The following is an 11,918-nucleotide window of genomic DNA, read 5'->3' as shown; positions in this document are numbered from 1 at the left end:
ATACTACTAAATATGACCCAGAAAAGGTTCTTTAATTCATTTTATTTTATTTTATTTTATAATACAACCCAAAAACCATACAGAACTTCAGTTCACATTGATCCAAATTTATTGAGGCTTTTTTTTTTTTGTTCTCCCAAACTTGGAAAAGGGTTGTAGATAATTTTTGTCTACTAGAAACTGTCTTTAGATGTTTATATTTCATTTCATTCGCTATTCCCTTCCAGGAAATCTAAATTCTTAAATAGACTTTCTTATTACAAAGACTCTAAAAAACATATGCGAATACTTTTCTCAGTTCTCACTTTAGAACATGACATACCATTATTGCCAGGATTGAGTTTCTCTTCTAGGATAAAAACTGCCTAAAAGTCCCACTCATATTTAACAAGTGTCCACCTTCTTGGGTGTAGCCAGCTATTGCTGCACAACATTTGGGATGTGCTTCTAATCCAAAGCTTCCATTATATCTGATATAAATTAGCATCCTAGAGTCAGGACATTTGTCATAAGAAGCCAAAGAGGCTTTTTCCTTCTTTAAAGAAAACTTGTTGAGGACTTGATCAGAATGAAATTTTCTTTGATAATCATCTGGCTCACATTACCTTTTGCTATGAGAAAAAAGTAATTGTATTAGGTGTGAACACAAATTCATAAAGACAAAGATAACCCAGTGCCTAAACTAAGTCAGTTTTCCTTTGACTTGTCCCTTTGCCTGCAGTTGCTATTCTAATTGAGGATTAGTCCGCTTTGGTCTAGAGCGCCTCTCTACCTATAGCTAGTCCACATACAATCACAGAAGTCCTAAACATATGATTGCATTCTAATGTTAGCCTAATAAAATATACATTTTTATTAATCTCTGTTTGCCATTGGCTCATATTAAATGCAAAGGCACTTTTCGGTCTTATAACTATTACCCACTGTCAGAGTAAAGTATTAACTTAAAATGATTTTTTTAAAAAAATTATTTTCTAATATTTATTTAGACATGGCCTGTTTGTGGCACTATGGGGGGAAAAGTCATTTTGGAATATGTGGTAAAATTACTGGATTTAAGAACTTTGATGCTGTTTTCAACACGGCATTGGAAAAATGAAAGAGAAAGCAACAGAAGAAAAAGTATGATATTTGTTAGAAATATATCTGGTAAAAGATTCATATCGAGAATGTATTTTTGAAAAAAAACTCCTAAGTATTAATGTGAAAAAGACACACAATAGAAAAAAATTAGCAAAAGACTTGAGCAGTAACATTCCAAAAGAGAATATAAAAAAATTAATAAGTCTCAAAAGGTGCTCAACCTCGCCAGTCACCAGGGAAATGCAAAATGAAACCACACACAAAAATTGATAAAATGAAAAAGATGGGAAATACCTAATGTTGATAAGAATGTGTACCAACCAGTTTGGAAAATTGCTTGGCAATATTTATAAAACTTGCACATCACTACATCTGCTGATCCTAATTGTATGTAAATATGTGTCAATATTCAATAACACAAATAACCATCAACAGTAAAATGGATGAATGAATTGTGATATTCCGGCAATGGAATATACAACAGGAACGAATATAAAGAACCCTCAAGTGTACACAACAAAAGTAGCTGAAACTCACGAGTGGGGAAATAAACAAAATTAAAAAGAGACCCTGCACAGAAAAAAAATGCATTTATACAAAGTCTCTTAGAAGTCTAGTGCTAGTTTGGGGATGTGGGGTGTGGCAGATATTGGAAGGGAGCATATATGGGACTCCTGAAGGGGTGCAGGCAATGATCTGAATTCTGGTTATATGGGTTTGTTCAGATGGCGAAAACATATCTAGATGCACTCAAAAGTTAAAACTGAATCAAAGATAATAACATCAATAGGTCACTTCATTTAAACCCTAAGGATTCTCAAGAACACCCGCTCCGCACCCCCTCGCCAGGAGCGAGGGAACAAAGAGGTGGAACTTCATTGGCTGGGGCGGGCACTTCCGGAGTCAGTTGGCACCGCCCTTTCCGCCTCTGGCCTTCCTGCCTTCCCGCCTCCACGCCCTAGGCGCTAGGTTTTGGCTGCCGGGACTCAATTAGCCGAGGCGAAGCGGGCCCCTTGTGCTGGCGATAGCCTTTTTCTGTTCACCTCAGTCCAACCGGCTCCCTGCCTGCTGCCATTATGAACATCCGCAATGCTCGGCCAGACGACCTGATGAGCATGCAACAGTGCAACCTCCTCTGCCTTCCCGAGAACTACCAGATGAAATACTATTTCTACCATGGCCTTTCCTGGCCTCAGCTCTCCTACATCGCTGAGGACGAGGACGGGAAGATTGTGGGCTATGTCCTGGCCAAGATGGAAGAGGACCCTGATGATGTCCCCCATGGGCATATCACCTCACTGGCTGTGAAGCGCTCACACCGGCGCCTCGGCCTGGCTCAGAAGCTGATGGACCAGGCCTCTCGGGCCATGATAGAGAACTTTAGTGCCAAGTATGTGTCCCTGCACGTCAGGAAGAGTAACCGGGCGGCCTTGCACCTCTATTCTAACACTCTCAACTTTCAGGTCAGTGAGGTGGAATCCAAATACTATGCAGACGGGGAAGATGCTTATGCTATGAAGCGGGATCTCTCACAAATGGCAGATGAGCTAAGAAGGCAGCCGGAGCTGAAGGAGAAGGGCGGGTATGTGGTGCTGGGCTCCAGGGAGAACCAGGAGAGCCAGAGCAGCACACTTCCTGGTTCTAAAAAGACCTGTCAGCAGGAGAACCCGGCTGTCCCTGATAGTGGGAGTGACAGCAAGGAACCTAGCGAATCCACGGGGAGCACTGATGTCCAGGACAGCTCAGAAGACTTGGATTCCGCCTCCTAGAGCCTGCTTGAGGTATTCTCTCTTCCCTGATCCATCGCTTCCTATCCTATAATCCTTGCATCATACCTTGGCCTGCCCAATCACATCCTATCTTAGACCATTCCAGTCATACTAGGTTTCACCTTAAAAACTACCTGTTACTTTAGGGAAGAGTTGTAGAGTAGGTTGGAAGGAGTAGTGTAGTGTAGGTTGCTCACTCTTGGAAGTAAATGTGACACTAACATACAGCGTGTAGATCAAATTAAGTAAAAGAAACATACATTTATCCTCCTTTTTTGGTATGGGTTCTAATTCAGGGTAACCATGTAGTTGGTGAAAGAAATTTCTTTTTTTTAGAATTCCAGTAAATAAGTGGGGATGAATTATAAAATCATATAAAATTATAAAATCATCATTTTGCTTGATGAAATAATGGATCTAGCCAATGATTATCAATAGCTAATACAGTAGGTGAAACTTGGAGTATTTTGTCACGATGGATCGGACTCACAACAAACACTTGAAGTCAGTCATCAATCTTAACATCACTAAAAGTAGACATAAATACCTCCCAATTCAACAGAAATTACATAGCATCAATTATGAAATATTCTTGCCAAAAGAAAATTGTATGTGTATGTAAAATGCAATTACCACTGTTACAGAAAATAGTTGGAACTATATAGGAGAATGCTGTTAACCTAATCTAGAATGAGAAAATTTCTATAGAACAAATGAACGTTTTTTTTTCAACAAGTAAATAGCATTTTTTTAAAAGGAGGAAAGGAGTTTCTATTAAAGCAAAACTTTAAAAATATCAACCAAACTCAAATGTTAGGAATATTGGATCCTAATTCAAATATGCCAAGTCCAAAACTTTTAAGATAACCAGGCAAAATTTGAACATGAACTGTATTCTATTAAGAATTTAAAGATTTTTTAAAAATAATTTTGTTAAGTTTGCTAAATGTTATTATATTGTTAGATTATAAAAAGTCTTTATCTTTTAGGTCTGGCACAGTGATGCACCCTGTAATCCTAGTGACTCAGGAGGCTGAGGCAGGAGGATGGCAAGTCAGAGGCCAGCCCCAGAAACTTAGTGAGACCCTGTCTAAAAATAAAAAGGGCTGGGAATGTAGCTCAGTAGTAAAGTGCCTCTGGGTTCCATCCGCAGTACCAAAAAAAAAAGTATTTTTTAAGAGATACATACTAAAATAATTACAGTTGAAATAATGTTGTCTACAATTTGTTCTAAAATTCTACTGTAAAAAAAGAAAAAAAATGAGGAGGAGGAGGTGAAATGAAATAGAATGGCTGCCTGGGGGCATGGCTCAATGGCACAACACCCTGGTTCAATACCCAGCACTAAAGATAAAAAATAAGGATTGCAATATATGGTAATTGTTAAGGTGAGAAATGGGTACTCAGGGGGTTCCTTATTATATATTTTTTAATGTGAAAAAAATTAACATGAAAAAACAAAGAGAAAAATAGCTATTGTACTTTATAAAACATACTAAAAAGCCACTGAAAAGTAGTTTGAAAAGACTGCTTTTTTGCAAATAATATCATTTGAAATGATATAATACCAGAATATTTCTTCCATCAAAGAATTTTTATCCCTTTAACAATTTCAAGGGTTGGTGAGCTTTTGGCAATTTTGAACTTTTAACTTCTTACCCTAGTGACCTTACCCTTACATGTGTAAATGGACTTCTGGCAAAGTCCAGTGTGGGTACACTGCATATAATTTAAACGAGTGCTATTTGACCAGTTTAGTCATTCATAAAAATTCTTACTTGCCAGGCATTAGATTTGGAGCTGGGTATACAGCAGTGATCAGGACAGACTGATGTTTATAGTATATAGCATTTAAGAATAAGTTAGACTATATTTTTATGAATTTTTATGCTGAGATCCTGGATATCCAGCACACTAACCACATTTTATTTTCATTCATTTATAGTTCTATAGGTTAAAATTGTTTGGATACATTAATTTCTTGGGGGCTAGAAAGAGACTATCCTCAAAGGAGTCTTTTCATCTGCCTTTTAATAACCTGAAGGTTTCACAGTATGATTTGTTTGATCTAGGGTTAAAATAAAGGCAGCAAAATAGTCTAAGAGGGAAGATAAAATTATATAAAACTTAATACCTTGAAAGAAGTATTGGCAAATTTATAACTGTCTTTAAAACCCTGGAGAGCTCTATCAAGGCTATTTTATTTAAATCAACAGACTATTAAAAAATCATCAACTTTCAAATTTCTGTATAGAAGGACTTATTCAATATTGATCTAATTTTTATGGCTCTTTGTTTCTCTTTATATTAAACTCTAGCTAATAAGAACAGTAATAAGAGATTGCTTTAAAACTGTGTGTGTGTGTGTATCTAAGTACTTTTTAATTCTTCCAACTTTATATATCTATATATAAATATAGTTGAAAAATGGTTGAAAGAATATATAAATATATTTATATAGAGATATATAAAGTTGGAAGAATTAAAAAGTACTTAGCATCTGCAATGAGAAACAAAAATAGCTGCCATTCTAGTAAGGGAAAAAAAATGTTAAATAAGAAAATTAATTATTTTGTGGCAGATATAAACTCAGTGTACAATTTCAAAATTCAAAAACATTATGCTGCTTTTTTATATTACTATAATTGTTGTGTTGTAAGTTAATGTTTTTCCCACATTAATCTTCACTTTCTTCCCAGGTAGAATCTGTTGAGATATTTTTAATCATCCCATCTAATCTTGTCCTCACTCTTCACTTCTGGGTCTTTTCCACCCATAGTCTTCTTTAGATCTTGGGTACTCTATACCATGTTTGGGCTGTTTTGTAACAAAGGTTTATTATTTTGTATAATAACTGCTAACAACTGCTGTAAAAAGTAACCTCCAAGGGAGGGAGTATGGGGATAGGAAAGACAGTGGAATGAGATGGATGTCATTACCCTAAGTACATGTATGAAGAAACGATTGGTGTGGCTCTACTTTGTGTACAACCAGAGACATGAAAAACTGTGCTCTATATATGTAATTTGAATTGAAATGCATTATGCTGTCATATATAACAAATTAGAATAAATAAATAAATAAATAAAATTTAAAAAATAACCTCCAAATATCAGTAACTAAACACATTAAAATCTTATTGTTCACTTCAATGTGGTGGGGTTATATAGAGCAGAGGAAAAAAGGAACTGTACTCCAGAAAGGCATTTGAGGATCCATTTAGAGGGGATTTTTGTTAATTTTCTTCTGTAGCCCCTTTGGGCAATCTAGTGAAGCCTGAGAATCCCACCTCAGAAAAATGTTTTATAAAGCAATAAAAATCATATGGGATTATAAAAGAAAATAACGTTTTGAAATACAGTTATCCCTATTTTTAAAATGCCTTTTATCATAATATATGTACTTATTAGAATATGAAGTTTAAAAATCTACCAGTGTGTCTATTGATTATAGTTATTTCAAAGAAAATTTGAGTGTAAATATTGAGATCTCTAATAACAGTGATATAATTTGAACATGATTTTCATTGGTGAAAGAGTATTACTAATACTCCTGTTCACTAGTGCTTATATTCATGGTTGAAAGAAATGCTAAGTTTCAGTTCTTGAATTGGTGTCTGCCATTTTATAGAATCGTGTCTTCTACTGTGTCATAGACACTCAGGTAGCAGATAAGGGAAGAAAGTACACATAGAAGTTCATATAGGTTTTAAAAGTGAGTCCCATTTCCCCAGCTAATTGCATAGGAGACTGGGAAACGTAGTTTAGCTTTGTGCTCAGGAGGGAAAGAAAGGAGTCTGGTAAGAGCACAGTGAAGTGTTTGCCACAATGGGAAGCTTCCCATTGTGCTCTGGAATGTGGGAATTTGAGCTAGTAGCATGGGATCCTTGTTGCTTCCCCCTCCACTGACATAGTATATTAAGTTATTTTGCATACACACATAACATGTATTTCTTCTGCTTTTGCACAAGCCGGGGCATAGCAAACTATGAAATTCTACCACCTTGTTGCTGTCATGATGCCTCTCAATGAAGCCTACAGAATTGACCTCTCTACTCCTAAATCCTCAAAACTGTCTGAAGCTTCACTTTTAACCCATTCACCAGGAAGTCACCAGAACATAGGCCTAGCTTCCTAATGGGAAAGAAAAAAAAGAAAAGGAAAAAAAAAAGTTTCTTACTTGCCACAATTGTGGTGCTACTCTTATGGAGCTAGAGTTCAGATATGTATAGAAAAATGTCCTGAAAAGATTAAGTTTCATTTTCTGTTATTTCCACATTTTTGGGTCTGAGCAACAGAGACAGTTAAAGAAGTGATGGTGAGTAGGACAGCTGATGAAGGAAAATAGTGTATTTTCATGTAAAAAGCAGTAATAAAAATTATTGCTAACACTATAGAACTCACTATGCCATATTTACTATTCTATGGACTGTCTTTGAAGTGTCTCATTTAGTTCTTCTGATGTTGCTGTGAAGTAGGTACTGTTACTCCAGTTTACAGAGGAGGAAATCATGTCACAGAGAGGGCTGCTCATCATGTAGGTAGTAAGTAGAGAACAGAGGTTCACACTTACGTAGTCAGACTCCACAACTGTGAGGATTAAATAAGATGATTTCTATAAATTGCTAAGCACAACTCCTCACATAATAAATATTCTGTAGATTTGGACCCTTAAAATGATCTCTAGTACTAGTAACTATTCAGGTTCTCTGCTTCTCTGCAGTAATCAAATGATAGAATGTTGTGTATGAATAGCAACAGTTTGCAGTCTTGGAAGGGGGATGCATCTTAACAATTAAAATAGCTTTCACTGACAAGCTGAATGTCAAAGCATTCAGCTGAATCAACACTCATCAGCAGCAAAGTTTCTAGGGAACCATAGCAATGAAGACAGGTCAGTTCAAAACATGCTGGTTGAGGCAGGAATGCCATCAAACTGCTGCACATCTCCTGACAAAAAATATGTGTCTGATGATTAATAACCAAAAAAAAAAAAGCAAAATCTTAGCGTTTTCAATTGAGCAGACAATATTGAGTTAACTAAGGTTACTTCGGTGACTCTCCCTTTCTGGTTTATTCTTCCTGTCGCTAAGCTGTCATTCTAACAAAAAGTTGTTAAATGTTCACATGAGCATTCACTGAAATAGACTGTTCTTAATTTTACCAGACAACTAATTATAACTGGAATGATATAATGAAATATGGAAGAAAGTTAGAGACTGACAGGTCTGGTAAATTCCTAGTATAACCTTACCCCAGATATGCCAAAAACCATAGATTTCAAATGCATCTGCACTCTATGAAGAAAAGGAGGGGGTTGGGAAAAGATAAAATATTGTTTTGAAATACTAATCAGAAAGATTTCATTTGTTGAATTATTTATAATCTCTAACAATGTCACCTTTCAATCAGTGTATGGTGTACATTTAGGATGAATGAAATACCAACTTTGTCAGAGATAACTGATTAAAGCAGAGATTCTCCTAATCCTTTTTCTGGGTACTCTCTATGCTCTAGTGTATAAAATATAATATACTTTATGGTAGAAGAGGTAAGGAAAATAGAATATTAAAAATTCTGTAAATGGATAATGGATCAAAGGGCCAGAGCAAAAGCCTTTCTGAAAACATTCTGCCGTGCTATTTTTATAGATTAATATCTTTATAACATTATAGAATATTTTTAAAGTAAAGCCATAGAATTCTGTTATGTGTTCATAAAGTCACATTAACAATTAGTGTATATTCCTCAGACTTCCCTAACCAACCATTAAGAAAACCTGGTAAAAACTTGATCTTAATAAGCTAAGAAATTAAAGGCTATAATGTTCATATTTTTTATTATTATTTTTATTCTAATTTGTTATTTGTGACTATAACATTCATATATTGAAGGGAATCTTTATGAAACTGTCTATACTATTAAACTACCCTAGAACACTTATTACAATTGTTTAGCTTTTAATTTCTTAAAAATACCAAGCAGTGTTTACTGAGATAATTAAAACAATCGTGTAATGTTTAGTTTTTCTATAATTTCTTTTGCATACCTATACTAACAGTGTGTATAATAAAATGAGAAAGGTAATAATGATAGTATTTTTAACCTATTCCTTCACATCTTCCTCTTCAATTGGATTTTATATCATTCTGCAGTTTGATTCATCATTGTGATTCTGGAAACAGACTTTTCTATAATGATGACTTTGTACAAAAAAATGCTTTTTGTTTCTCTAGATAGTAACCTCTATCTATTACTTCTGTGTGCAAATGACAGGTGGGAAAAGATAATTCACCTTTATAGTTGTGGCATACTACTGTGTTATATTCCACTAGCCTTTCTTTAGTTTAAATATTCTTTTCATGCATTACATAAATCTCTTTACCTTAAGGATAGGGTCTATGTCTTAAATGTTTCCTTAATGCCTGGCAGATTATTCATTCATGGTAGTTACTAGTGAGCAGCCATTGATTTATTGGATAAATGGGTGGATCTTCTAAAGTACCCATATTGTAATTTTAAAGAGAAAATAATGTGTATAAATACTACTTTCTGTTACTTAATGTAGGTACGGCACTTTAAATTATGAATAAAGATACATAGTGTGTGTTTTGTGTTCCTATTCTGGTCTCAGTAAAAGAAAATAATACTTAAAGAACTGGACACATTGCATCTAACAGCCAAGAAAGTCTCATTTTTTTAGAATTTAAGTTCCTTTTGAGTGAAGTTGGATGGTATAAGATTTAAAGATGGGAGCGGAAGGATCTGTTTTAGGTTTGCAAAAGGTTCTTCAGGACAAATCTTAATATTTCACTGTTCTACATACACACACACACACACACACACACACACACCTATACACACCTTTATTCTAAAGGCAGAAATAGCTTTAGGTATCAGGACATATATTCATATGTCCTCCTGGTAGGGAGGGGAGGATTAGTCTGGATTTTTTGTATTATTATCTAAGTTCTCCCTGAGTTCCGTGGAGATAAATATAGGCCAAACATGGTTACTTGTTGCCTTACTGATCTACTACTGAAGCCTGTCATTGGTTAAACTAGTATTCTTCCATAGCTTTCCAGTGCAACCATAGCCTTTTGTCCTCCCTTACTCATTTACTCTCTTACTTCTCAACAGCGTTGCAGGTCCACACGTCTCAGCCATATCTACCCTCTGAATGCTGGCTTAACCTGTCTGCTGTGCAGCATCTGCTCTGAGGTCATCTCACAGTGATCTGAAAGACTTCTGATTTTCAACTCTCAACAACTTTCCATATATCCTACTGAGATCATAAAGGAAGACCTGGATGCAAGAGTGACTGTGCAAGACCCAAGGAAGCTTGAGCCTGCCATTACAGAACCTTCCTTGGCCGACCAATTCCATGCTGCCATTTTCTTTTGTTTGTAGTTGTCCTATGTTGAGTGTGGTTATCCTGCAAGGTTGTTTCTTGGAATGCTAAACAGGAAGGAGAGCAAATTCTTGAAACTTCCTAAATTTCAGTTTTTGCCATTATTTATCTGATTTTTGTTCTTGAAAGGGTAGACAGGACCACTGCGTCAGACCGCATGCCCCTTTCCTCCACTTTTCTGGTAGAAATATCTATTTCCTTGTCCCCTCTCTGGAACTTTCCCTTTGTCCTATGCTCTTCCTTCTTAAAGAGGCATTTCCCCCCTTCCCAGTAGGAGAAGGTAGTAAGTGTTTCTGGCATACAAGCAGAAGTTGGAATCCCTAATCCACTTGATTGTGTGAGTTTGTGGATTGTTTTTTGTAATGATGAAACTTGCCATTTCTTGAGGATCTGTAGTGTTCACATACAGTGCTGTGACATTTATTAATAATATATTTAATTCTATCAACAACTCTGTGAGGTAGGCAGTCATCATCTTTGTTTTACAGATGAGGAAACTGAAGCTCAAAAAAGCAAAAGAAGTGTCCAGAATCTGAACCTAAGTCTGTTTGAATTCAAAGCCAGAGTTCCTTCTGCTTCCCTATTGCCACTCTTTTTGCCTTTTATTTACAAAAATATTAAAACTTCAACAGAAAGGAGAATCTGCTGTTTAAGTATGTTAACTGTTGACTTAATGAATGACAAGTATATGTGATCTGTAAATATTTTATATAACCTTCAGTTGTATTCCTCTTTTTAGTATTTTTAATTTAGTAAAAATAAGACAAAGTACTTTTGTCGCGACCCCTTGCCCGCAAGGAAGACGCAACTCGGGAATCTTCTTTCAGCAGTTTATTCAGGCCCTTGATATTTCTTCTTCTCTCCTCTCGGATGCCCCTCCCAGCCTTAATAAAGCATCCCAAGCCCCAATGCAAAACTGCCGCGTGGAGCTTTCTCACAGGGTGGTGAAAAATCATGTGCCAACTTTCCCAGATAAGGAGTTGTTTGTCACAGACCACAGCGGAGCCAGCGTCATCTTGTAATGGCGACCATAATCTGCAGAAATGGCAGAAGCGGCTCACCACAGTTCCCCCTTTTCTGTTTTCTTAAAACAATACAGGCGAGAGTAGAGGTCCTATCCCACTGTGCAGAAGTGGCTGCATAGTATGACTCAGTCCTAAGGAGGCGCCTTCCCCAGATCTGAAGCCATATCAGCCGACGCCTTTTTTCGTGGGGCGGGGCGTGAATGCGTCTAACCCGCATGCAATAGGACATGCTCTCCTTGAGGTCCTCGTCAAGGATCACTCAAGTGCAGTGCCTTGCCTCGCATCCTGTATCGTGATGATGGTGGACGAAGGGGGATAGCTGAGGCTGAACTGTGGCTGTTTATAAGGACAAACAAGTTGACAGCACCCTGAAAGAAAGGCACGAACTTCAAGGCGATAGAAAAGCACTAGTGTGGAAACCCATCTGCGTGCAATGGCAGTAAGACCGGCAGAGTGCAAGGGCTTTCCAACACTAAGAGAATAACAAGGAAAGTCATGTCGATCCCAGTGCAATGTTATAATAACTTGGGGTGTAACGACCATGACAAAGGTTTACTGCTTAAGATGCGCAAGCCAGACTTGAGGCGAGTTGCCATTTTCTAAAGCTGCAAGAGCTTGTATGATCATAGCC

The 11,918-nt window shown here is 36.6% G+C and overlaps 1 protein-coding gene across 1 annotated transcript; it reads left to right on the top strand.

Moving 5' to 3' along the window:
- Positions 1-2,030: 2,030 nt before the first annotated feature.
- On the top strand, positions 2,031-11,595 carry Naa11 (N-alpha-acetyltransferase 11, NatA catalytic subunit). Its single transcript, XM_046458460.2, has 2 exons — positions 2,031-2,864; positions 9,992-11,595. The coding sequence occupies exon 1, from the start codon at positions 2,160-2,162 to the stop codon at positions 2,850-2,852; it is 693 nt and encodes a 230-aa protein (XP_046314416.1). The 5' UTR covers positions 2,031-2,159; the 3' UTR covers positions 2,853-2,864; positions 9,992-11,595.
- The last annotated feature ends 323 nt before the right edge of the window (positions 11,596-11,918 follow it).

This window comes from Marmota monax, unplaced genomic scaffold, assembly GCF_021218885.2.
Source record: "Marmota monax isolate L192 unplaced genomic scaffold, Marmota_monax_Labrador192_F-V1.1 WCK01_AAM20220418_F8-fsc00112, whole genome shotgun sequence".
In the NCBI taxonomy this organism is placed as follows: domain Eukaryota; kingdom Metazoa; phylum Chordata; class Mammalia; order Rodentia; family Sciuridae; genus Marmota; species Marmota monax.
This window is presented reverse-complemented; position numbering and strand designations above follow the sequence as displayed.